This window comes from Hyaena hyaena, unplaced genomic scaffold (assembly GCF_003009895.1).
Source record: "Hyaena hyaena isolate Hyena2069 unplaced genomic scaffold, ASM300989v1 scaffold_227, whole genome shotgun sequence".
NCBI lineage: Eukaryota > Metazoa > Chordata > Mammalia > Carnivora > Hyaenidae > Hyaena > Hyaena hyaena.
Window position 1 is genome coordinate 1,538,283 of NW_024080859.1, and position 26,688 is coordinate 1,564,970.

A 26,688-nucleotide genomic window follows, 5' to 3' on the forward strand; every position below is an offset into this window, starting at 1 on the left:
GCTTCTCACTGTCCCCAGGGAGATGAGACCCCCTCCTTCACACCCCCACATCCCCCACCAACTTCTCTCAGATAAAGCTGACAAAAACTTTCGAATCTGAGTGGCCTGAGCATATAGGCTGGGAAGAGCCTTTATCCAGAGAAATGCCGCAGAGAACCTCCGACCCCCAGACCATGCAGATGGGGACGAGATGGGAACGTCAGGGTCAGCCCCTTCAGGTAGGGTCAGAGCCTAAGACCCTTCTTGGGAAAAGTTCCAGTTCAGTGTGTGTTGCGTATGTCTGGGCCGAGGCCTCTCTGCTCCCCTTCCCCAGCCATGGCAGGGCCGCTCCCCCCACCCCCACCTGCACACTACTTCTCAGCCCCCCAGCACACACCCTTTATCCTGACAGCCGACTTTATTTGCTTGTGCTGATGTCTTCATAAACTTTACTTTGTAGACCCAGTTTCAGATTTGCAGAAAAACCACAAAGCTAATACAAGGGGTTCCCGTAAGCCCCTGACAAATCCCCGTTTTGAATCTCTTGTACTAATATGGTGTATCTGTATCTGTTAGAACCGATGAACCAATATTGGGAAATTATTACTAAAGTCCTCACTTGGAAATCTCCCTTTTCCAGCTTACGGACAAGGGGCCCCTGGAGTCCTGGAGGGTGTTGGAATTTCTGGTGTCCAGGAGACTAGCAGCGACACGGGTCTGGGGCCTCGCACGCAGCCTGTGGGCTTCCTCTGAGGTGCCCCTCATCCTCTCTGGAAGAGCGAGCAGCCTCCAGAATGTGGCTGCGGGGGGGGGGGCGCGATTCCTCAGGCTTCCTCCCCTCAGGGAGCTGTGTCACTGCTCCCCAAAGTGATCACGGCTCCGCCCTCGAGCATGAGGTGAAAACCTCACCGTTTTTTGCAGTGATTCAGCTTCCATGCTTTTGTGTCAGCCTCAGAGCCGCCTTGCGGGCGAGGCATGGGGAGTGTGCATTTTCCTGATGGGGAAACCGAGGCTCGACATCTTGCGTTCGTTTGCGCCGGGCCCCAAAGCCCCAGAGCGGCGGTGGCTCCGCATTTTGCTGGCCTTAGACGAGGTTTTGCTGCTTCTCGCCCGCTGCTTTTCTACGTGTCCACCGCACCTAGAAGAGGCACAGAAAGAGTCTCATTACATCTCAGAAAGGGACTGTGCACTGAATCGGGAGTTCCTACCCAGGGAGGTGCAAGGGGCTTGAGGGAATCCTCGAACCCGAGGCTGCATTTGCGTATGTTCCTTGTTTATGTGGACAGTGTCCATGACGTTTTCATTTGGTTCTTGAAGGTTCCCAGACACCCCGCCCCCCAAAGGTTATGAGCCCGTCTTAAGTCCTATTTCCTTCCTCCCCAGCCTCCCCCGCACAGTCAGGGATACTCGTATTCAGACAGACAGTGTCGGCCTCCAGTCCCCCGACCCATCCCCGCTCGCGCGGGCTCGCGCTGCCTCCTTGGCGGGGGGCACACACACCCTTCCCTAAGACAGAGTCTCCGTTTTGAAAATGTTTATTATGAGAATCTCCAAACATAGCAGCAGCGAGAAGAATACAGTAAAGCCCCGAACGCGCATCGCCCGGTGTCTGATCCCGCCGCCTTCCCGGTCAGCAGTTCTGTCACGGCATCGTTTCGTCCTTCCCCGTTCAAGTACACGTCACTCAGGAAGGTGGGCACCTCCTCACACAGCCACCAGGCCGTGATCACACCTCAGGCTAACAGTCATCCCCTCCCCTCCCCCCACGCACGTTCTGCACGTGAGCAGCAACGCTTCTAGTTCTGCGACATCCCCAATGTGCCGCCCAGTGGCTGGAAGCCTTTGTCCCCCTCGGCCGGTGCCTGCTCCGCTCAGGTGCCCACCTGTGGCCTGGCTGCTTCCCCACCTCCTCACGGTCCCGCCACCCAACCCCGACTGCAGCGGGACCGAAGGGCAGCCAAGGGTCCAGGATCCCCGGTGGGAGCAGCCTCCCGCAGAAGGTGCCGATCGTCTGCACCCCGCTGCAAGCAAATGAAATTGCATCTTCAAAGCCCGTTTCATTTAAAAGGACATCCCAGTCCTGGAACAGTTGTGGAAAGCTATTTTTAAAACAGGAAGCGTCTGAGAAACAAAGAACCTGCGTCTTGAAAGAATATGGAGTAAATATTCCTACCGCCTTATCAGATCTGGTTCCTTTTGAAACGTGGTGTTTTTTTTTCTGTTGTTTTTTTTCCCCCCAAATTTTCCCCAGTAAAAGTTACCAGGAGCCGTACAAATTGTATCATGAGCTGTTGTTGGAAAAACATAAAGGGAAGTGTGATCCTTATCACAACCTTATTCCAAAGAAATTACGTGAGACGGGCTTGCATAGTTTGGGTTGTGTTTATGGTTAGTGGGTTTTTAAATATCTCTTTGATTTGCTCCCCAGTGGCCGTGCGGTGTGTGCTCCTGCTTCATGACCTTGGGCACACGCTCACTGCTCACTGCTTCGGGACTCCCTTTTCTCATTTAGCCAGGGAGGTTGGACCAGATGACTGGTAGAAGACCTCTCTAGCTTTAAAAGTCTTAAGCTTATGGTTCAAGTCTCTAGACAGGCACATATTTGGGGAGTTCAGGTATCAATAAAGGAAAAAATAGAAACCATCTTGGTAGCTCAGCTTTACTTAAAATATTTTGTGCACATATAGGTAACAATATCGTATTATGATCACCAAACATGCTAAGAGACTAGAGCTTAATTATTCCTACCACTAAGAAGAAATTATGATTCTGTAATGCGACAGAGGTGCTGATTATTGCTACAGTGGGAATCGTATACCTACGTGTATCGAATTAACATGTACACCTTAAATTTACGCAGTGTTGTAAAAATGTACACGATGTTATATGTCAGATGTATTTCAATAAAAATATTTTTCCATGCATTAAAAAAAATTGAACAAAATATTTTTCCATTACTGATAACCTAAGGGAGAAAAACTAGCTTAAATAAGTTGTGTGTGTATGTGTGTGTGTGTGTGTCTGTGTCTGTGTGTATTTTATACACTATTATATATTTACTACATATATATGGGGCACCTGGATGTCTTGGTTGAGTGTCCAACCCTTGATTTCGGTTCAGCTCATGATCCAGGGTTGTGGAATTGAGCCCCGCACACTCAGTGTGGAGCGTGCTTAAGGTTCTTTCTCTCTCTCTCTCTCTCTCCCTCTGCCCCTCTTCCCTGCTCAAGCTCTCTCTCTCTCTCTCTCTCTCAAATAAATAAATACTTACTACACATACTATTATATATAATAGTAGTAGCATTATATATATTAGTAGTCTGACATATAATAGACTATCACGTATAATAATACTATTAGAACATATATAGTATATATATAACATGTCAGTATCAATATAGTGTGTCAAGAATATATATCAGTAATATAATGTCTTATAAACTTAAAAAAGCATATTATAAGAAACCCCAGTTTAATAAATGAGCAATTCTGTGACCTTGCAATGGTCTTCCTACACTGACCTTCAGTCTGAGGGTAGAGAACCCTTTCTGGGGACCAGAGCATAAGGGCTTTTCACATAATGATCTGCAGTGAATATTGTTTCTTTGTTCTCAAGACAAAGGGCAGAGTTTCCATTCTGAGAGCCAAAAAAAGACCCAAGATGAGATGTGGCCATTGTTCAACCGTAAACAGACTTTTTAAAGGAAGTGGAGGTCCTCGTTCTAAGAGAACAGCATGGTAGCCCGGAACTGCGATTCCTTTCCGGTTCTAGATCCTAGGATAAGAGTCCAATGGCTTCTCTTCCCCCAAGGGAGACCAGGGAAGACCCGAGGTGTGCAGAGAACATTGGTGGGCAGGGAAGGACACAGCCTTGAGCGTGACCGACTCGGTGTAAACCCAGCCCCCCGCTCCATAGACCTGGGGGGAGCCCCCTCCATCCCTTGGAACCATTTTCCTCCTCTGTAAAGTGGAGATAACAACATTATCTCCAGGGCTGTTGTGAGGATCCACGGCCGCGTTCCCAGCACATTCTAGATACATTCTAGGAAGAACAAGAGTAGTAGTTGTTTTGTCATCTATTTTTGTTACTAACTGTGGTTAAAAAAAAAAAAAACCCACCTAACTATGTACCATCTCAACGATTTTTAGTGTACGAATCAGTGTGGACTCCCCTCACGTTGTTGCGCAATAGCTCTCTAGAAGTTTTTCATCTTGCAAAACTGAAACCTCATACACATGGAACAACAGCTCCCCGTTTCCCCTCTACCCCAGCCAGTAGTAGCGGTTTTTGTTATTACTGATTCAGATGGTTATTATTAAAGCAATGGTTGCCACGCTAGTGATTGCCTTGCATTTTGATTGCAGGGATCGTGCCTTCTAGGTCTACTACCCAGGAATGTGCAGAGAGGTAACGCTCGACTATACCAAATAAGCTACCGCTCTGTTGCTCCTTACGGGAGGCTCATTCCAAAGGAAATTGGTGTGGAGTAAGCAGGGAGCCGGGAGGCCAGACCTGTCATTAACTTTCCTGGAGATTGTGCGAAAGCCTGTGGAGAGAAGGGGGCTCCGGTGTCCCGAGTCCCTTGTGGGGATCAAGTCCATTATCAGCCACCAGCCAGGGAAATGGTGGTTATGTTGGAAACCCAGAGGCTACCTTCAATTCGGAGGCTTGGCCAGGGGACTTTCCGTTTGAGGAGGACAGATGCCATTGCCCTCGGAGTGGCACTGCTGGACTGTATCATGAACTTGTCACCACTTCAACAGTGGTTATTTTTATAACCGACAATGAGACTTACTGGAAACGGCCTGGCATTCACGCCTAGATGGCTCTTGCAGTTAAGTCTGAGGAGTTGGAGGGCATGAGCCCTGGTACATGGTGGCTCTTCAGGTCCTTGACCAAGACAATCCCACAAAGCAGATCCCTTCCAGCCCCAGAAGAATTCTGGGGATCCTCAGCCTTCCACAGGGCTGGTTCTTTCTGGACATTTGTTTGAGGCCACAGAGCCATCACACTCGGCTGTCCCACGCCCCTCGGACCCTCACGGCTGGGACCCACCTGGTCCCCTGCTCCTGCCTGGCTCTCCCAGGGAAGGAGTGCATTTGGCCCACGGGACCGGGGGTGGTAGGCGGGTTCTCCCATTTTCCGTTTCCTGGGCCCCCTTCTTGATTTGTTTGAGCTTCTCAGCTGCCCTTTTTCTCTCGGGCATTGATGGGGCCCGGGAAGACGGCTCATTTGACTGAGGAGATGACTAGAAGCTGATCTTCAGCTGGGGAGGCTCCACACATCCTACCCCTCACAGACGTCTGTCGCTCTGTCCCCCAGGCCCATGCGCCAGCTTGGGAGGAAGCTCTGAGTGTGGCATTTTCCGGTACTTTGTCTTCAGGCCATTGGCCGTATTTCCAGCAACTCTCTTTCTCTGTCTTCGGCTGCCTCTCACACCCAACCAACTGCTCCGACCCCTGCTTTGTCTTCAGCTGTCACGCCGGCCGTGCACCCCAGTTCTTGGGGTGGTGCCCACGTGTATCCTCTGAACCCCATCTTTTCTTGGGAAGCGTGGGTGAGCAGACAAGCAGGAATTGTTCCAATGGTCACCAGCCGGGGGACAGACTGTGGGTCCCCCATGCCTCTGGGGGAGGCTTTCCAGGCTTTCCAGGGACCCCCAGGCAGATAGGAGGCTCTGGCAAAGCATATTTGAGGGTTTAAGTCAGGCCATGAGACCCCTCGCCTGGCCTTCAGGAAGGGCCTGTGGCAGCTGTGAAACTCGATCTAGAAAACTCTTCCCGCCTGTAGTCCATCGAACGATGCAGAGCCCGTTCTCACCGAGTCACCTCCCTCCCGTTACCTGAGTCTGGAGCCGACCCGTCTGCCCAAGCCCTGGGGCCGGGGCACTCTTACTATTTGTCATTTGTAGCTTTCTCCAGGGGCCTCAGAGAACCGTATCAGGCAGATCTGCTGTATTTCTTCAAAAACCAGATGCCCTCGACTAGTTCTGCTTCCAGAAACGGGAGATGCTGCCGGCAGCCAACTGTACTTGGAATCAGATTTAATTCAGCAAACCTTGATTTTCACTCACAGTGGTCTTGTCCAGGGGCCAGTAGACTTTCTGTCAGGGACCAGAGAGTAAATGTCATTGGCTTTTTGGGCCATATGGCTTCTCTTGCAATTACTCAACTCTGCCACGACAGCACAAAAGCAGCCTGAGAATAGACCGCGGGTGGCTGTCTGCCAATAAAACTTTATTGACAAAAACATTTGGGGGGCCACATTGGGCCCTCAGGCCATACTTTGCCACACCGGAGCTAGCGCGTGAGCTGGGTACTGGGGAGGCAGTGGTGGGCCAGACATTTTCCCTGCCCTCATGGAGCCTCAGCTGAATTTATTTATTTTTTTTAATTAGGGTGGAACAGTTTCTGATTTCTCTGTAATTTGATTTCTATCTTTCTCTGGGGTGCAGGTGGCATTACTTGGAAGAATAAAAATTAAATGCTACATTGTTTGCCGCACTGTTAAGCCAGAGGTCCCCTCCCTGTTCCCCTATGAATCTCAGAGTCAACATGCTTAAAAGGAAACTATGTGAAATAAGAATGGCTCCTTCTGCGAATCTAATGATAACGTCAAGGTCATACCACTGTTTTGATTCCCCCACTCTCTATATTAGGGACTCTCTTTCCCACCTTGACTTAAGGCTGACAAATGCATGGGCTGAAAAGAGGTTTTTTTAAAACTTTTTAAAAAGTTCATTTATTTCTTTTGAGAGACAGAGAGCCCGCACGTGCAGGGGAGGGGCAGAGAGAAGCAGAGAGAGACGGAGACAGACAATCCCAAGCAGGCTCTGTGCTGTCAGCACGGAGCTCGATGTGGGGGCTCAGTCTCACAAACTGTGAGATCATGACCTGAGCCCAAATCAAGAGTCCCGTCTCTTAGCCGACTGAGCCACCCTGGCACCCCTGGAAAGAATTTTTTTAAACCCTAACATGGGAAATCCGTTGTTTTTCTGAAAGTCACTCATGGATCCAGTTATACGTGTTAGTGGAGCTCTGTGAAGCATTGCCTAATGAACTGGAAAAGGGGTGTTTGAACCCCCCCTTTCTGTGAATCTGTTTTCTGTTGTTAAGAAAGGAGAGAATGTTCCCATCAGCTAAGCAGATATGGAATTACTGCTGCTGATATGGAGAGGCCGCGGGTCAGTTCTCTGTTACCGTGTCTGATTCCCCAAATGCTCTCTATCTGCTTATTTAAAACGTTATGGTGAAATATGCTTCTGTAGAATTTACCATCTTAACCATTTCTCAGTGCGCAGTCCAGTCGGTGTTAAGTAAATTCATGTCGTGTAACCATCCCCACCATCCAGTCTCCAGAATTTTCATCTTGTGACACTGATGGTCTGTCCCCATTAAACACAAATGTCCCATCCCTCCCCCAAATAACAAAAGAAAATACTGCATAGGGTCAGGCAGTACCTGTCTTTTGCGCCTGGCTTCTTTCTCTCCGCTTAGTGTCCTCAAGGTTCACCCATGTCGTAACATGTGTCAGAATCTTCTTTCCTGAGGCAGAGTAATATTTTAGTGCACGCACGTGCATGTGCGTGAGTGTGTGTGCATGCGTATCCTGTCTTGTTTTCCATCCACCCATCAAGAGAAGAGACGCTGGGCCCACATTTTATGTTATATTCACCAAAGAATTTTATGAAGAATGACCACGTCTTATAACAGAAGGCTCTATTCCCATTTTCTTCTTTTAAAAAATGATTTTGTTTTTACTGAGGTAAAATACACATAACACAAAATTAACCACTTCAAGTGCGCAATGGAGGGGCACTCGGTACATTCACAGTGTTGTGCAAGCATCACCTGTAGGTCCAGAACATTCCCGTCACCCCAAGGGACACCCTGTCTGCTCCAGCAGTTACCCCCGCTCCCCACGCCTCTGCCCCAGCCCCTGAGAACCACCATCCCGCTCCCTGGCTCTACAGACCTGCCGGCACTGGGAGTTTCATGTTAACGGGATCACACACTGTGTGGATCTGGGTCTGGCTGCTGTCACCTGCAGCCACCTAGCTGCTGGCACAACATTTCCAAGGTCCAGCCACGTTGTCGCGTGAGTCAGTGCTTTGTTCCTTTTTTATGGCTGAGTAGTATTCCACTGTGTGGATGGACCACCTTGTGTACATGCTCACGTTTTGATGGGCCCTCGAGTTCTTCCTGCTTTTTGGCAATTATGGATAGCGCTGCAGTGAATATCCTGATTGTTGCTTAAACGAGCCAGCCAACAATAGCAACAACAGTAAAAAAAACACAATTGCCAGGGCGCCTGGGTGGTTCAGTCGGTTAAGCGTCTGACTTCGGCTCAGGTCATGATCTCACGGTACGTGGGTTCAAACCCCGCGTCGGGCTCTGTGCTGACAGCTCAGAGCCTGGAGCTGCTTCAGATTCTGTGTTTCCCTCTCTCTCTGCCCCTCCCTTGCTCACGCTCTGACTCTCTCTCTCTCTCTCAAAAATAAATAAACATTAAAAAAAAAGGCACCCATGAGGGACACACCCATACTTGAGAAAGGACCGGCGCAGGGTCACCCGCACGGACACCTTCTCTGGGTGCTTCCACTGGGGATCTCAGAGTTTTCCTGTGCGGAAGTTGCTCAGGGGGGACAGTTGCCTTGTCCCAAAGTGTGGCAGTGTCCCCACCCCTGGTCCCACATTCCAGAGACCCCAGATTGAATAGGATGAGTGGGCTTGCTCCGTTGAAGTTCCACCACCTCTCTCTTAATGACAGCAACCGTTCCTTCATTGAGCACCTACTGCATACCTTGCATAGCGCAGGTCTGGTCCATCGGAGGGAGCCGCGCCAAGCCACCTGCTAAGACCCCCTTTTCGCAGCGGAGGAGATGAAGACCTAGAGCCCCAGGGTGACAGTGGTGAACCCAGGAGCCCAGCTCAGGCCTGCCCGGTGGCCCCCAGCCCCTGCTTTGTCGCCAAGGGCTTGCCCTTCCGAGTCACCCAAAGCCCAGCCCCGGGCAGGCAGGGAAAAGATGACCTGGGGGCTCCTTCAAGGACCCCCACACACGCGGGCAGAGGGTTGGTGGGAACCGGCTGTGCTCGATGTAACAGCTTCTGAGATAAGAAACCTTTCCTTCGACAAACCTCTGTCTGTATGACTCAAAATGAACCCACGAGCCCCCGGCAAGCTAGCCTAAGTCACCCCGGTCGTGCTGAGGAAATGAGACATCAGGATGTGTTTGAGGTTTGGGGTTCAACGGAAACACACCGGGAATGTGGAGAATTCTGCCCCGGAGAGCCGGGATTGGAGCCGCTGGGCACGAAAGCCAAAGGGAGGGATGGGGCTGGCTGGGTTCCTCCTTGCTTTGAAACATCGTAGAACCCCGAGGCCGCAGACAAGGGCTTGGGCTGAAGAGTGTGTCTTTTAGACCTGGGACAGTCCCCAAAAGGCCAACTTGGGGTCAAGGTTGAAATCAGGGGTGACTGAGGCAGAGAGCGATCAGGATGTGCTGGAGAAGGTGGGCGGCAGCCTCTACCACAGCATCTGGCATTCGGCGGGCACAGAGCTATTTCCTGAATGGCTGTGACAATTTAGAGCCACGTGTCTCAAAGTGTGGCCTGCAGACGGCCAAGCCAGAGTCCCTGGTGCGCTGTGCACATGCCAACTCCTTGGCCTTGCCTGAGTTCTTCCAGACGGGCTTCCGTCTATGCCGGGGAACGCAGAGGAAGGGACAGTACAGGCTGAGGTCCCACCGTGTGGCCCGAAACGAGGCTCTCATTTGCTTTTCTGACCAGCCCAGGGGGACATTTGGCTCAGACGGGACCGGGCGGCTGCCCAGGGGTTTGGCCAGGAGGAGAGAGCCAGAATTGGGATTTGTCTGGGCCACAGACTTCCAGTCGCATCTACACTGCACCCTGCATACTACCCGGCACCATCTTGGCCTCTCTTGGAGTCAATAAAAAGGCCTGTCATCTCAGGAATCTGGGGTTTTACTCCTTATGAGCACCAGGAAGCAAAAGCCACTGCACCAGTTCATGGTGCTGACCCTTTCCCAACCAGGCCCCCTACTCACACATGCCCCTCACTCCTGGCTGCTCAGACCCAGTCGAGTGGGGAAGCCGGATACCCATCCTGACCCCCGCCCCCAACCCTGGTTAGGGCAGTCTGTGTGACAGTGGGCTGGTCTCCTGCTGGGGGAGTCAGGGCAGGCTTCCCGGTGGAGGTGACACTTGAGCTGGGCCTTGAAGGGTGGACTAAGTTTGCTGCCATGGACACACGGGAAGGGCTTTTCCGCATGAGGAACAACCTATGCAGAGATGTGGACTTGGGGAGGAAGGAGCGAGGATGAGCGGGGGCAGAGGCGGGGTGACCTTGGAGACTAGGATGTGAGGTGGGGGGTGCATGAGAGGTGTAGAGGCTCAGAGGGCGGACATGGCTGGCTGTAAAGGGATGCGGAGTGAAGGGGTTTCTAGCATATTCTAAACAAGCAAGGAAGGAGTGTGACCAGATGGCTGGGGGCAGGCTCTCAGAAGCAGAAGTGGGGGGTCCCCACTGCCAGCCTGGGAGCCATGATGAGCCATTCTTGGCGACTGGGGGGACTCACGTATGTGAGTCAGGGCAGGCTCGCGCTCTACAGGCTGTGCCCCCCCCCACCCAGGGAACTATGGGAAGTCCCCAGGGAGCACCCGGAGACCTCACGGGCACCCCAGCTCTGCAGATGAAAGGAGTCTCAGGCACACCCAGGCCCCTCGTGCAGGACCCGGATCCGCCCCTCTCCCCTTCCCCCCTCCACGGAAGTCCAGCCCTGGAGCTCAACACACCCCCCACATACAAATCCCTCGCTGCCGCCGGGAAGCCCTCACGAAGACTCGAAACAGGTTCTCCCACATTATTATTCATTTGCCGTGTATTTCTGAGTCGGCCAGCCTTCTCTCTCTTTCAGATTCCGAATTTCATTGCCTTGTGGTCAGAGAAAACCCTTTGCAGGGTCTCCATCCTCGTCGGCTTTGCGGTCTGTCCCGGGGAAAGGATTCTGCTCCTGTTGGATAGAGTGTTCTCAACACACCTGTTACATCCAGTTGGTTTATAGATTCTCTGCGCTGAAAAGTAATTTTTTAAAAAGCTGGTGGGGGGAGAAGGGCAAAAAAGAAAAAAAAACTGTCGATAGAATGTTCCGTTCACTCTGTTATGGGTGAACACAGTGGAGTCCTGGCAGTCAGCGTGCTGTCGGAGCTCGGTGGTGTGGCCGGCTCCCGTGGCATTTGTTTCCGTGGCTCCTGAGGGCCCAGGGACCCTGGAGGCCTGGCCAGCCTGGCCAGATCAGTGGCCTCCACTGCCCCCGAGGGAGCACGGGTGCCGCCGGCCTGCGGGAGGGCCTGGATCTCCAGGTCGCGGCCTGGCCCGGGCCCTGGCCCCGCAGAGGGTCTGGTGCGGCCTCTCGAGGAGCCCATCCTGGGGTGCCTGGGGCCTGGGGGGAGGGGGGAGCTGTCTGCACCCGGAGCAGCCTGCAAGGCTGAGGGGGGCGGGCAGGCGGGCGTGCCGGGTGTGAGTGGCACCTCGACCGCAGGCCTGTCCAGCTCCCGCTGGTGCGATCTCTGCACAGCCTGGGCTGCTGCGAAAACCCGATTTTGGGGTGGCCCCGAAACTGGGGCACCAGCAGCGCCCGCCTCCCTGGCGGTTCGCAGAGGAGGAAACAGAGAGGCCCAGAATGTGGCCGACGGGAGGGGAGCGGGGTCCTGGGCAAGGCCATGCCTGGTGAACAGAGGCCCGGGCCTGCGGGGTGCATGCTGGGTCAGCTGCTCAGCAAAGAGACATCTCTGAGACTCCAAGCGGCAGCGAACACAACTTTCAAAGAGAAAACAGGAGATTCAGCAGCTCCCCTTCTGGGTAGATTCCCCCAAACAAGCGAAAGTAGGGTCTGGAAGGGATGTTTGCACACCCGTGTGCACAGCAGAGTTTTTCACAATCGCCAGAAGGTGGAAGCCACCTGAGCGCCCGGCAGTGGGGGCACGGGGTGAGCAAAATGTGGCCGATCCACACAGTGGAGTATTACGTGGCCTTAAAAAAGGAAGGGCCCTCCGACCCAGGCGGCAACGTGGCTGCGTCCTGAGGACATTATTCTGAGTGAACAAACCACACACAACAGCACAGACACTGTGTGATTCCACTTATGGGAGTGAGGTCCCCAGAGGAGTCCCGGTCACAGAGGCAGAAAGCAGATGGTGAGGGCCCGGGGCTGGGGGAGGGGAGGAAGGAGCTGGTGCTTGACCGGGACAGAGTGTCAGTTTGGGAAGATGGAACGGTTCTGGAGGTGGACGGGGGTGACAGTGGTGTGAATGTACTTAAGGCCACTGAACTGGACACTTAAAAATGGTTACAGTGGTTGGTTTTATGTCACATGTATTTTACCACAATGACAAAATGAAGAAAACAAGAGACGTAGGGGAAGAAAATAGGGTGATGGGGGCTGACGGAGCTGGAGAAAGCACTCAGGCTGGGGGCAGGGTCTTGGCAGGGCCCCTGTCTCACCCTCCTTGGTCTAGAGGGACTAGAATAGGGGGCGGGGGGCTTCCTCGGTTGGTGCCAGCCTGAATTTGGCCTCTGCCCCCAAGGATCCCCCAGTCAAAACCGGCCAAGGACCAGGGACCTCCCCCCGCAGGAATCTGGGGTGAAGATGCTCAGGGAACCAAGAGGAAGGCAGAGAAAGGTGTGGGGACTCAGAAGGAAAAGGGGGGCCTCTCCCAGCTGTGGATCATGTCATGCACGAAGGGCAGGCCACAAAGCTGACAGTCACTGCCTGCCTTAATCCCTCTGTGGCTCCCCACTGCCCTTCGGTCCTGCAGCCCTGACTCACCCCTGTCTCTTCCATGTGTCCCAGTCAGATCCACCTCCTCCTTCCCGGAAGCCCCACACGCAGCCGTCTCCCTTCACCCCACCCCCCCCCCAGGTGGGCCAGTCCATGAGCCCCAACATTGGAGGCAGGACATGTGGCTGTCCCACGAGATTGAGGGACTCGGTCATGCCCTTCCTGACTTCCAGGACAGGGTGGGCCCTTGGTCTCAGCCCTGGGGAGTCTGGGTAAGGATTTGGGAGGTAGAACTCTGGGGAACTCCTGCCTTTTTCTTGCTGTGTGATCTCGGGCAAGTGGCTCTCCTCTCTGAGCCCCCTCACGGATCTCTCACCTCCTGACACATCAAGAAGTTCGCTGTCCCCCAGTTCCACGGGGCCGGGTAACTTACTAATGTGTGGTCAGGCCAGCTGAGCCAAATCATTTGAAAGAAGCCACTAAATATGGGTTCAGAAGGATGAAGACATTGAGTCTTCCCTCTGTCCTGGGGAGTGGGTGACGTCAGCTGGACGGTCAGGTATCTGAAGGACAAATAGTTGCTGCCCATGGGAAGAAGGAGAGGAAAAGAATCTCCAGCCAAGGGAATAGCAAGTGCAAAGGCCCTGAGGCAGGACTGAAGGGGATATCTGTTTCTTCCCAGAGCCACAAATGGCCACAAATGTACCCTGCCCCAACCTCCCTCTCTTCCAAAAAAAAAAAAAAAAAAAAAAAGAATTGAACTTGGTAAAGCAGGGAGCACTGAGATTCACCTCCTTCCTCTGCCTCCATCATGAAATGGGAGGGAACCTGGCCTTCCGGGCCCACGCAGCTAAGGGAAAATCCTGAGTTTCAGAGTGGGGGTCCCAGCATCAGTGTGTGACTCCGGGAAACACCTCTGGCCTTCATTTCCTCTTCTGCGAGGAGGAGATGATGTGTCTGAGAGGCTGACAGGCCTACAGCTGAGAGGATGTGCTGGGGGGCCAGTGAGGGGGACACTTGCCGGCAGGCACAGAGCAGGAAGCAGTGGGGCCGGGAACTGAGACTCCAGGGCCAGCTTCTTCCACCTCCCTGCCTAGGGAGGGCCACCCAGGGCCCCAGCCCTTTGTCCGGTGGCCTCTTGTTCTCACCTGAGGGTCTGGTTTCTGGCTTCAAGGCTGCATAGACGACCCCAGTATAGCTTGGCTTCGTTGCTACCAGTGGCTAGAGGAAGAATGTATGAATTAGCATTTCGGGCTCAGGGGGCAGCAAATGCAAAGGTCCTGAGGTAGGACCAGAGGAGAGCATGTTTAGCTGACAGTAAGGAGGCTGGTGTGGCTGAGTGAGCAAACAGGAGTGGGATAACATGAGGGAAGGGTAGTGGGGCCCCTCAGACCACAATGAAGTCTTTGGGTTTATTCTAGAATGATGAGGAGCTGCTGGAGGACACCGTCTGATTTTACGGGGAGACAAAATTGTCCCCAATTTGGGGTCCATGTAGAGGAAACACCAGTCCATTGCCCTTGTTTTCAGATGGGGAGACTGAGGCCTGGAGACACTCAGCGACCGCCCATTGCAGAGGCATCCTGGTGGGGAAAAACCTTCATCCAGGCAGACACGGGTTCAAGGTTCAGCTCCTTTACGTGTGGGCAGCAGCCTTGCCTCCCTGCACCTCCATTTTACCACCTGCACAATGGGTGCAAACTCCTAGAACACAGTCATCACGGGATCTGTCTCAGAGAAACTCACCCCTTGCCTCCTGCCTATGGAGACCTTCAAGCCTTTTTTTTTTTTTTTAACTATAAGAACCTATAACAACATTTACCACTTTAATCATTTTTAAGTATATGATTCAATGCTATTAATTGCATTTACTGCTGTACAACCATCCTCACTGTTTCCAAAACATTTCCATCACATCGAACGGAAACTCTGTCCCCATTAGACACTAACTCCCCAGCCCCCACCATCTACTTTCTGTCTGTATGGATTTTCCTTCTCGAAGGGCCTCCCGTGAGTGAAATCATACTGTATGTGACCTTTTGTGTCTGGCACCTTCCACTCGGCAGTGTTTTTGAGGTTCATCCACACATTGCGGCATGTGTCGGAGCTTCGCTCCTTCTTACGGCAGAATGATAGACGGACCGCGTTTGTTCATCCATTCAGCTGTTGATGGACATTTGGGTTGTTTCCAGCTTGTGACGGCTGTGAGTCCTGCTGCTGTGAACACGGCGTACAAGCCTCTGTTGGAGTCTCTTTTTAATTCTTCGGGGTCTACGGCAAGGAGTGGAATGGCTGGGTCACGTGATGACTCTGTTTAGCTTTTCGGGGGACTGCTCCCCGCCCAGGCCTCCTTTTACTTCATCTTGTAGCATCTCAGGGGACTCCATGCACCCAGCCAGGCTCCTCCAAACATTTGTGTTTCCTGACTTTCTGTCTCCTTGCCTGAGACTTTCCTGGAGAATAAGCTTCCAACGATGCTCAGATGGGAGCCTGCAAGGGACTCCCCGGGGCCTCCAGGAACCACGATCATATGTGTGGAGGAAGACACTGTGGACCTGGTATGTTTCAGCACGTAGACTTTTCAAGGCTCGGATAGGAGTGGTGACATCAAGCTGACCCGGGCTAGCCTGCCCCCGCTGTGAGCCCCGCATTCTGCATCTGGAAAGCTGGGGTGGCCATCCCGGCCCCTTCCCCGCTTGGTGGGAGGTTCGAAAGAGAGAACTTGTGGAAAGTGCCCGGGATTTGAAAGCACCTGCCCCAGCTCTTGTGCTCAGCTCAAGTTCTCATTGGGTTAGTCATTCAACAAACGTGTTGACGTTGGCTCCGGGTGACGGCCTGAGGCTGAATCACTTCTGAGTCACTGTTGCTTTCCTAGGACTCAGCTCGGGCTAAGGCATTGGGTGCATCTGCTGAGTGAATGAATGGGAGCGACAGAGAGAAAGGAGGGGAGGGGAGAGAGAGAGAGAGAGGGAGGGAAGGAGGGAGGAGAGAGAGGTGGGGAGAAAGAAAAACGAGACAAGAGAGACAGAGACGCAGAGACAGATGGGGTGGGGGTTAACCCAGAACTCAAACCCACGCACCACGCTGCACCAGGGAGAGACTCCCTGCACTGGCCACGCCCCAGTGCGGGGCCCTGTCCCCGCCCCCCAACACACATCCTGCCATTCTGTCCTGAGGGCATCCTCAGTTTCCAGGCAAGGAAACAGGCCCATGAGGCAGACATGGGGGCGTTGGTGGGAGAGAAGACTTTGCTTCAGCAGGGGTTCTCACCGCAGGCGGCTCTGTGCGCCCCCTCCCCAGGGGACGCCGGCTGATGTCGTGACCGAGGGGCTGAGGTTGCTACCGGCACCTGGTGGGTGGAGGCCAGGGACGTCGCTCAACACCCTGCAGTGTACAGAATGGCCCCTGAGAGCAGAAAGGACGCAGCCTCAAACATTGGTGGTGCCAAGGGAGAGGAGCCCTCTGTCAATTACTTGGAAAAATAATCAATTTCGTTCCCTCGCTCACACTGCGCAGCAGAATACTGTCCCGGTCGGTTAGATGATATACACCAGGTCAGTCTTGCCGCCGCCTCTCCCCCTCCGTGGCTGTATTTAAATGTGCGCAGTATTGTAAGAACTCAGAGAGTCATAAAATTACAGATGCAAAGTCTCAGGTGACCGTACAACCCCTAACCCAGTGGTTCTCAATCTGGGGTGATTCTGTACCCCCAGGGGGCACTTGGCAATGCCTGGAGACATTTTTGGTTGTCACAGCTTGAGGGGATGGGTGCTGGGTGCTGGTGTCGAGTGGGCGGGAGCCAGGCATCCTGCTAAACGTCCCACAGCACACGAGGCGGCCACCACGACAGAGAATGAGCTGGCCCCAAGTGTCGCCAGAGCCACAGTTGAGAAACCCTGATCTCAGCACCCACAAGCTCAGCCTGGGTCCGGGCCATCGGAGTCACGTGGGGTTGGTGCCTTCACGAGCCATCTCTGGGCTGTTGCCTTGGGACTCCTCAGGGTGCTGCTGGGTCTGGGTGCTAACTCAGCTTCGCCCATGGGGCAGGGTGCTGAGTCAGGGACTCACCTTACTCTCTGAAAGCTCACATTTCCCCTACTTCACACCATATTCTGTCACCAGCCCAGGTGCTACAGGGCTCCCTGACATACAGGAAACTCCTGGCAGAAAAACAGCTCCTGTGCCCTTCCCCCACCTCTGGAGTTACTCTTGGGAGATCATTCTGGCAAGGCTTAAAGTCCCTTCCAACCTCTGCACCCACCTCCCCAGAAGACGATATGAAACAGCCAAGGACATGTACGTGCTCAGTACTTATTTGCATAAGCAATTTTTGGCACATCTAATGGAATATTATGCGGCCATTTAAAATGGTAATAAAAACGTATCATGGAGGAAAAAATACGGAAAAATGGTTTTAACCTTGTGTGGAAAAAGAAAAGGGGGGTGGGTAGACATGCTGATCATCACAGCCATGTGAAAGCAATTCACCCACCAGCCAGAAACCTCTCCCTCTAAACACCTTTGATGGGAATCAGGTCGTAGAGTGCAGGGTAAAGTGTTTTTCTTTCTTTTGATATTTAATATTTTCTCAAATGGATGAGAGAACTTCTTTTATGGAAAGGAGAAGTGTTGAGGTGCTGGGTCTTCTTACCGCCATCTGGGGTGGGGCCCTGAGGTAAGATTTTTTTTTCCTGCTTTCTCTCTGGGTGACATCAAAGCTTGCTTCCTGGGCCGGGGCCACCTCCTTGCTAATAAAAGCAATGAATGTTGAGCTTTTAGGGACCAGGGCACCAGTTCTTCATCCCCCTCCCCCACCCTCCCACCCTGGGCGCTGCTGATGTCTGGGGCTGGATCATATTCTGTGGTGGGGGCTGCCGTGTGCATCATAAGCTGTTTAACAGGGGCACCAGGGTGGCTCCGTCGATTAGGCATCCAACTCTTTTTTTTTAATGTTTATTTGTTTTTGAGAGCAAGAGAGACAGAGCATGAGCAGGGGAGGGCCAGAGAGAGAGGGAGACACAGAATGCGAAGCAGGCTACAGGCTCTGAGCTGTCAGCACAGAGCCCGACGCAGGGATGGAACTCAGGAATCGTGAGCTCATGACCTGAGCTAAGTCGGATTCTCAACCATCGGAGCCACCCGGGCGCCCCAAGCCTCCCACTCTTGATCTCAGCTCAGGGTTGTGAGTTCAAGCCCCGCATTGGGCTCCACGCTGTACGCAAAGCCTACTTTAAAAAAAAAAAAAAAAAAAAAAAGCTGTTCAACAGCACCCTGGTCTCCACCCATGCCAGGAGCACCCTCCCCCCACCCCTTTCGGCAAGTCAAAAATATTTCTCCACCAGGTCACCCCCTGGCAGTGAACCACGCATCCAGAAGATGGAAGTTGACATCTGGGTTTTCAGAAAGGGCCAGAAAGACCGATGAGGGATATTTCTGTATTAATCAGTGCAGGCTGAAGCACACAGCCGAAACGGAGCATGACGCTCCGTTCTATCTGGGGGAGGCACCCAGGAAACAGAAACTCCACAGCGTCAGTCTCTTTACAAGTGGCATCTCTTTGGACTCAGAGGCCTCTGGGGGAAACCTGGGAGGTGTTTTTGAGCAAGCAAGAAAAATGGCTTTACCTGTTGGCTTAAACTCAACAGGAAAGTCTGCAGGCCCCACAAAAAGTTCTCTTAAGTCTTTTGTGAGTCTTTGTTCCACCCCCACCCCCCACCCCTCACCCCCACCCCCCACCCAGTGCCTCCGGAACCAGCGGTGAGCGAAGAAGCGCGTTTCCACAGGTCGATGGGGCCACTGCTCCGCTCTGGAACAGTTTCTGCAGAAGCCACAGAGAGAGGGTACCGGAGGCTCTCGCACACGCACGCGCGTTGCATCGCCAGCGGAACTGGGCCCCAGCTATTTACTCGAGAAAGATGAATCAGATTGTCATCTCCCATTTCTGCTTTTTGTGGATTACCAAACGCTCTCAGCTGTTTCCAGGACTGCCATGGGGGGAGGGGGGGGGATGAGGCAGGGGGATGGAGGGAGGGAGGAAATCCCAGCCTCTGTCGCAATGGGCGAGAGTGTTTTAAAATAGGTGCTGCTTACAAGCTATTTTCACTTTCTGGAAACAACTTGTGCAATTGTTGGTAGTCATGGTTACCCACCCGGGGCCCTGAGAAGGGGGAAGATGAGGGAGAGAGAGCCTGCCGGGGACAGGCACCTCCTCAGCTGACGGAGACATTTGGGGCGCATGAGGTGGGTCTCTGGAGTGGCCACCTCCAGTCGCCAAGGCAGGGGCTCTGATGTGACTCCTTCACACCCGGGCACCTACAGGAGAGGGTCCTGTGAGCCACCGATGCAAGCAACAGATGGGCTGCTGCAGAGGGCCCCTGACCCCTTCCAGTGGAGTTTGGGGACCCTCAGGAGACAGAGAGACCAGGTTAGGCACCCTAATGCCACCACTCCATAGCTACCTCTCTGGGCCTCAGTTTCCTCCTCTGGGAAAGAGCACCCACCATACAAAGTCCCCAAACGAGCATTTCATTTTTTTTTAACAGGACGGGGAACTCATCCCTTAAAAAAAAATTCCTGCCGAAAGGCAAGACTACTAAAAGGCAAAGCAGGGCAGAAACTCTGCATTTTTTCCCTTTCAAAAAAAATTTTTTAAAAGGTGTGTGTGTTGTGCTGGGGACGGTGGGGGGGGGGGCCGGGGACGGAACGGGTTAGTTTGCACACTCCAGAAGTTTGGCTAAAACCTCAGAAGCTTCCAGAAAGAGGTAAGTCTTTTTTCAGCACAGAGGAGGCCACGTCAGTGAGGCCAGCACTTTCCCCAGCTCTGGGGAAAAGGAGGCAATTTATGGCTCAGGGAACAACCTTAAAATAACTCTCCCTCGGTCTTAAAATGTAGTGTTTAAATTTATAGAAAAGCCCAGGGTTCCTGGCAGCTGGGTGACACGGCTGACAGCCCCGGGCGCTGGCTGGGGCGGGAGGAGCTTCACCCCACCTCTGCCAGCCTGCCTGCCCTCAAAGCTGCCCGTCCTTCCTGGTCTCACCCTACACCCCAGCGTCCCAACAGCCAGACCAGAGCTGTGATTTTTCAAAAGATGCAAAACTTTTTTTTTTAATTAAAAAACAACAACAACAAAAGTCTTATAAAAACGAACCAGGGGGCCGAAATGCCCACCCGTCTCCCTATTTACAGCAATACAATTATCTGTCACAGTCACTATGTACAATATTATAAAAAAAAAATGTCGAAGACAGTACAAATTAAGGCAGAATTTCGCACAAGGCATCAAGCCTCGATTCTCTAGTGTAGACCCGGTGGCGGGGAAGACGACACTTAATTATTGCACCATTTTGAAAACAAAACTCGTCAAGGAGGATCGTGGTCTTCTTCCACCGGGCCTCAGTCTCTGATGGGGGCCGGGGCGTCGTCGTCGTCGTGGGGGGGGGGGGCTGGGGGAGCCCCCTCGACGGCCACGTTGTGCCCAGCCCGGTCGTCTGGGCCCAATAAATACCAGTCACAGTTTGGAAAGGGTCCGCGCCCGGCGCGTGGGACCCGCCACGGCCGCGCGCTTGGGGGGAAATGGCGGGGGTGGGGCGTCCGGGCTACATGTGCCGCTTCATGTGCAGCGCCAGGTGGTCGGAGCGCGAGAAGGCACGGTCGCACAGGTGGCACTGGAAGGGCCGGTGGCCCGTGTGCTTGCGGTAGTGGCGCGTGAGTTCATCGGAGCGCGCGAACTTCCAGCCGCAGCCGTCCCAGTTGCAGTGATAGGGCTTCTCGCCTGCAGAGAGGGGGCGAGAGAGGCCTCAGTTTGCTTCCCAGGGACTGCTCCGCGCGCCTGTGGCCTCGGCACGCGCACACTCACCGCGGTGGCGGCCACTAGGGCGCACGCAACCTCCCCCTGTGACCAGCTCCCTGAAGCTGCAGGGGCAACCTACGTTTTGGACCTTTAGGGATCCTGGGCCCGCACCCCTGGCTCCCGAGCCTTCTGATTCTCCGCCCCCCGCCCCGGGGAGCCCAAAGTGTGCACTGTCCGCACCCCCAGAGGGGTCCCAAGCTTGCCTCCTCTTCCCCAACGTTCTGATTCCCATCGTCCCCCTAGGATTCCTAAGCGCGTGCACGCTCTTCCCGAAGCCCTGAGCCACGCTCCCAGGAGGGTCCGAAGCGGGCGTCCCTTCCCCACCATTCTGAGACAGGGTCCCCTTAAGGTTCCTAAGCGCGCACCCCCCCCCCCACAACCTCTGGAGCCACGCCCCCAGAGAGTCCTAAACTTGCGACCCCCTCCTAATCTCCTGGGCCGCGCCCTCTGGGAGGGGGTCCTCAGCGCGCGCCCCTAGTCCAGAGCCCCAGCCACCGCCCCCGGCCAGCGCTCGTCGCCCACCTGTGTGCGTGCGCAAGTGCGCCTTGAGGTGCGAGCTCTTGGTGTAGGTCTTGCCGCAGCCCGCGTAGCTGCAGGTGTGCGTGGCGGTGCGCTTGCGCGGCCAGGAGCGGCGGCCGCGCTTGGGCTTGGCTTCCAGCAGCTCCAGCGGGGACGCGGGAGGCGTGAGGAGACCTCGGGCGGCGGGCGGCGCCAAGCCCAGAGCGGCGGCGGCGGCGGCGGCGGCGGCGGCCGCGTCGTCAAAGAGACCGAAGGCGGCGGGCGCGGGCGGCGCGTAATGCAGGCCGGGCGCGGGCGCTCCGAAGCCGGGGCCGCCGAAGGGCGGCGGGAAGGGCGCGCGCGGACCGGGCGCGGGCAGGCGCGCGGGGCCGTCAGGGCTGAGCGGCGGCGTGTCGGGCGGCGGCGGGGGGCGGCCGCCGGGGCCCCTCATGCACGCAGCTGCCGGGCCCGGGGCGCCCTCGCGCTTGAGGCCCCGCGGCCCGCGGGTCAGGCCGGGAGCGCAGCCGTAGCCTCCGCCGCCGTCCGCCTCGGGGGGCTCGGCCTTCACTAGGCGGCCGGGTGGCGCCAGCAGGAAGCGGCCGTGCAGCGCGGGCCCCGGCGGCACGTCCAGCTCGGGCCGCAGCAGCTCGGACACCAGGCCGCCCGCAGGGGCGCTGTAGGGCGGCGGCGCGCTGGGCTCGGGGTAGTAGAACGCAGGCGGCGGGGGCGGCGGCTGCGGCTCGGGGGCCGCCTCAGCGCCAAGGCCGTCCAGCCCCATGGACAGGATGAAGTCCAGCACGCTGTTGAGGTCGTCGTCGGTGCCGCCTGCCTCGGGCTCTGCGCGCGGCCAGCGCTGCGGGTGACAGGGAGACAGGGGCGCGGGCGTGAGCGCGCGACGGGGCCCGGGGGATCTCTGCCCGCCGCCTGCGTTCTACTACCCTGAGCCCGCGGTCCCCGCCGCCTGCGTTTTACAACACTGAGCCCGCGGTCCCCGCCGCCTGCGTTCTACTGTCCCGCAGCCCGCGTTCTACTACCCTGAGCCAGCCGCCCCCGCCGCCCGCGGTCCCGGCCGCCCTCACCTCCTGCAGGCCACGCTCGCGGCACGGACTGGCGAAAGTGGAGAAGGACGGCAGGATGGGCTCGCTCAGCGCCATGGCTGGGACCCGGGGCCGACGCGGGTTGGGGAACACCGGTGAGTGGCTGCCCGGAGCCGGGCTGGTCGGGGTGCGGGCGGGCGGGGACGCTCTGCGGCCCGCGGCCGGGCCCGCCCAAGCCTTATAGGCGCGGCGCTCACGGGGGCCGGGCCAAGGCGGCGGCGGCGGAAACGCGTCCCGGATGGGGACGAGCTCCGGGCGCAGCCTAAATTTAGCCGCGGTATATAAGCCGGCGGGCGGCGGCGGCCGTGGCCACTGCGGCCGCCAGGGCTCTGCGCAGCCGGGCCGGCCCCTGCGCACAGCCAGGCCGCGCCCCCCTCTCGGGCCCGCCCCCGCCCGTCTCCCCGGCGACGCATCAACGCGCGCTCCACAACAGCCCCGTGACGCCCAGGGATCCCCGGGGTGCCCCGTGGGCTCCCGCCTGCTCCGAGACAGGGAGGACCTGGAGCGGAGGCGGCATCCGGGGCCCGGGACTCTGAGCCGAACACCGGGTCCCCGGGCCTCCCGGCTTCCCTGACGGAGGGGGAGAATGGCCCCCAACGCCTCGGAGGGGTTCCCAGAAGCCCTGATCACTGGGGAGATTGGCCCACAGCTTCAGAGGGGTCCCGAGAATCCTAGATAGATGGGGAGACTGTGTCCCAGGGCCTCAGGGTGGCTCCTGGGAACCCTGATGGATGGGGGAATGGGGTCCCCGGGATCCGTACTGGGTGGGGACACTCAGCCTCTCATTTTCTGGGGGCCTGCTAAGCCTGACCCACTGTTATACCCATCACTCTGTAAAAAAAACCTTGCGTGATGACCTCAACAAACGTTAAGTCTTTGAGATGCTCTCCCTCAAAGAAGCCGTCCGGGGAAACTGAGGCTCAGGGCAAGGATGACAGTCTCTTCCTCCAACACAGACCAGCACTGGGCGGGAGTGGGCGGTGGTGGCAGGGGACAGGGAACAGACCTGTCGGGTGGGCATCTCCAATATGCCACCTGGGTCCCCACAGCCCTGCCTGCAAGGCACTGGCACTACCTTTGTTACTGTGTGCTGGCCCTGTGTGAGCACTGAGAGCACAACAGCCAACAGACACACAAATTCCCCTGCCCTCGGGGGCCTCCACTGGGGGACACAAAATAAACAAGTATGCTGGGAATATGAGCCTTTTGGAAACATATTTCAGGGGATGGAAAATACAGCGGGGAGGGGAGATAGGAAGTGAGTGAGTGTGAGGGGGAGAGAGAGGATGGTGAAATTTTGAACCTCACCCATGAGCCGCTGTGTGAGTCAGGACCTGGAGAAAGCGGGAGCCACATGAGTACTAGAGGGAGAGCATTTCATGGTGTAACCCGGAGCCAGCATCCAGCCCTGGTCTCCTGACTTCAGAACCTATGTTCCAGACTGGGAGGCATCTTTTCCCATTTCGGAAGTCCCCAAATCTTCTGTGGGGCCAGGAGAGCGTTGTCACTGATAGCAGCTGGACCATCACAGTCCAGGGTCACTGCGTGCGAGTGGCCTTGGCACCACACAGCCATGGGGTCCACAATCCTGGACCCTCCCCGGCTGGAAGGAGACCCAGAGGTGTGTCACTTCACCGTGATTCATCCGACTGTAGATTCAGCAAACGTGAGAAGCCCTGTGTGCCAGACGATGGGGACCCAGGAGTGTTTCAGCGTTCATGGTTGCTGCGAGGTGTGCAGAGATGGCCCCTGCAGCCTCCCTGGGCTTCTGGAGACTCCAGATTGCCCTTGAACATGCTTCTTGCATCTGCCACTGCGATGGCTGAGCGTTAGCCTCAGCCACTGACCACCGGCTCTGTGACCTTGGGCAAGTGGCTTTGCCTCTCTGGGCTTGCTTCCTTGTCTGCCAAGCAGATAATAATGGGACCTTATGCCACAGCGATATTATAAGAGTCATGCAGGTTCTTTCTCTTTGCATGTGTATGGGTGGTATTGATGGAGTTCTCCACAGGTTCTGGCCAGATGAGCCACTGGTATGCTTTTCTCGTTGCCTTTATCTGGGCCTCAGTTTCCCCATATGATAATGCAGGAAAGGTTAAGGAAATCAAATTTGGTCCCCAAGGCATATGATTCTCTGGTCCTCCCCCTCGGCCTCTGGTAGCCGCTCCGGCTCCCTCCAGCTCATCTCTCTCCCTTCCTTCTCAGATTCCTTGCGGATCCTGGAAGGCCAAGCTCATGCCCCGCTCCAGGGCTTTGTACTTGCTGTGACCTTTCCCGAGCGTTTCTGCCTCTCACTTTCCACTTGTGCGCCTCTGGCTCATCTTCCCCGACCTCCTTAACTAGTGAGCTTAATTTTTTTAGGGTGCTGTTAGGTTTACAGAAAACATGAACAGCAAAGACACAGAGTTCCCATCTACACCCCCCCCAAAACAGTTTCTCCTGTTCTTCACACCTTCCATAATGTGATAACATTTGTTACAATTGATGAGCCAAAGTTGACACATTGTCATTAACTCAAGCCCACAATGGACACTCTAGTGTAAACCCTCGGCGTTTTCCACTTTATGGGTTTTGACAAATGCCCATCATGTATCCACACTCTCACCATCATACAGAATTGTTTCACTGCCTTAGAAGCCCCCTGGGCGCCACCTCTCCCTTCCCCCCTCCTCCCTGACCCCTGGGTCGTTTCCAGAGTTTGGCTTTTCCAGAAGCCCTATAGCTGTAGCTCAGACAGTAGGTAGTTTTTTCAGACTGGCTTCTTTTCACTCTGCTCAGCACATCTAAGATTCCTCCAAGTCTTTTTGTGGCTTGAGCACTCATTTCTTTTTTTATTGCTGAATAATATTCCGTGGTATGGGTGGAGGGACCAGTTTATCCATTTACCTATTGAGGGACATCTTGCTAGATCGAATATATATTGACTATGGCTACTATAAACATTCAGGGGCAGGTTTGCTCATGAGTATGTTTTCAAGTTCATTGGGGAAACGCCCAGGAGCACAACTGATGGATCATAGGCTAGGACTGTGGTTCGCTTTGTAAGAGACCAGCCCACTGTCTTTCAAAGTAGCAGTACCATTTGCCTTCCCACCAGCAGCGAATGAATGAGAGTTCCCACTGCTGCACATCCTCGTCAGCACTTGGTGTTGTCCGTTTTTTGTATTTTAGCCCTTCTAATAGGCGTGTGGTGGGATCTGATTGATGTCTTTAATTTGCAGTAACTTGAGGACATCTGATATGGAGCATCTAGTCATTTGCTTCTCTGTATATCTTCGTTGGTGAGGGGTCTGTTCAGATCTTCGGCTCTGTTTTTAATTAGGTTCGTTGTTTTCTTAGGGTGTTTTAAGAGTTGTTTGTATATTTTGGACACCCCAGTCCTGTATCAGACAGGTGTTTTGCAAAGATTTTTCTCCTAATCTGTGGCTTGTCTTTTGAATCTCTAGCAGCGGCTTTTTTAAATTTTTAGATTTTATTTTATTTTTGAAATGTTTCTTTATTTTTGAGACAGAGAGAGACAGAGCATGAGTAGGAGAGGGGCAGAGAGAGAGGGAGACACAGAATCCGAAGCAGGCTCCAGGCTCTGAGCTGTCAGCACACAGCCCCACGTGGGGCTCAAACCCACAAATGAGAGATCATGACCTGAGCTGAAGTCAGAGGCTTACCCGACTGAGTCACTCAGGCGCCCCTCTAGCAGTGCCTTTTGCAGAGCAGGAATTTTTCATTTTAAGGAAGGCCAGCGTATCATCTTTTCCTTTCAGGACTGTACTTTTGGTCTTCTATCTAAAAATTGCCAAGCCCAAGGTCAACCTGATTTTCCCCTATGTTATCATCTAGAAGGTTTATAGTTTTGCATTTTACCCTTAAGCGAATGATCTGTCGTGAGTTAAAAAATATATATATATATTTTTTTTTTTGGCATGCGGATACCCAGTGTTTCCAGGACCATTTGTTGAAAAGGGTGTCCGAGCGGCACCTGGGGGCTCAGTCGGTTAAGCGTCCAACTTTGGCTCAGGTCATGATCTCACAGTTCGTGGGTTCGAGGCCCATGTCGGGCTCTGTGCTGACAGCTCAGAGCCTGGAGCCTGCTTCGGATTCTGTGTCTCCCTCTCTCTCTCTGCCCCTCCCCTGCTCACGTTCTGTCTCTGAAAAATAAACATTAAAAAAAAAAACTTTAAAAAGAAAAGGAAAAGGTGTCTGAGTTTATCTGTGCATTTCAGTGTGAGTGTGGGCTTTTCAGGCTCCACTGACCCCTCTCACAACAGCCCCCACCCACGCTGTATAGTTCCTTTCTCTGCCTCCTTTGTTTTACAGCACTTTTTACTTTTGCTCATTATTTTTATCCAACCATTTGTTCTCTTTTCTGTCACTCCCACAAATAGTGTGTGAACTGCAGGGAAGTGGAGGGGCCGGGTCTACACCAGATCCATTGTGTTCTCCAGGCTCAGTCCAGCCCCACCCAGC

General features: G+C 54.6%; 1 protein-coding gene across 1 annotated transcript; it reads right to left on the bottom strand.

Moving 5' to 3' along the window:
- Window positions 1–19,851: 19,851 nt before the first annotated feature.
- On the bottom strand, window positions 19,852–22,383 carry KLF2 (Kruppel like factor 2). The gene is made up of 3 exons (XM_039243250.1): window positions 22,207–22,383; window positions 21,152–21,980; window positions 19,852–20,551 (listed from the first exon to the last, which is right to left on the bottom strand). Exons 1-3 carry the CDS (start codon window positions 22,279–22,281, stop codon window positions 20,376–20,378), a joined length of 1,080 nt encoding a protein of 359 aa, XP_039099181.1. The 5' UTR covers window positions 22,282–22,383; the 3' UTR covers window positions 19,852–20,375.
- Between the last annotated feature and the right edge of the window lie 4,305 nt (window positions 22,384–26,688).

Excerpts from the sequence above, each read along its gene's own strand:
- KLF2 (XM_039243250.1), bottom strand. The coding sequence starts at position 22,281 with ATGGCGCTGAGCGAGCCCATCCTGCCGTCCTTCTCCACTTTCGCCAGT. Across the intron at positions 21,981-22,206 it reads GCGAGCGTGGCCTGCAGGAG|CGCTGGCCGCGCGCAGAGCC; the intron begins GTGAGGGCGGCC and ends TGTCACCCGCAG. Across the intron at positions 20,552-21,151 it reads GCACTTGCGCACGCACACAG|GCGAGAAGCCCTATCACTGC; the intron begins GTGGGCGACGAG and ends CCCTCTCTGCAG.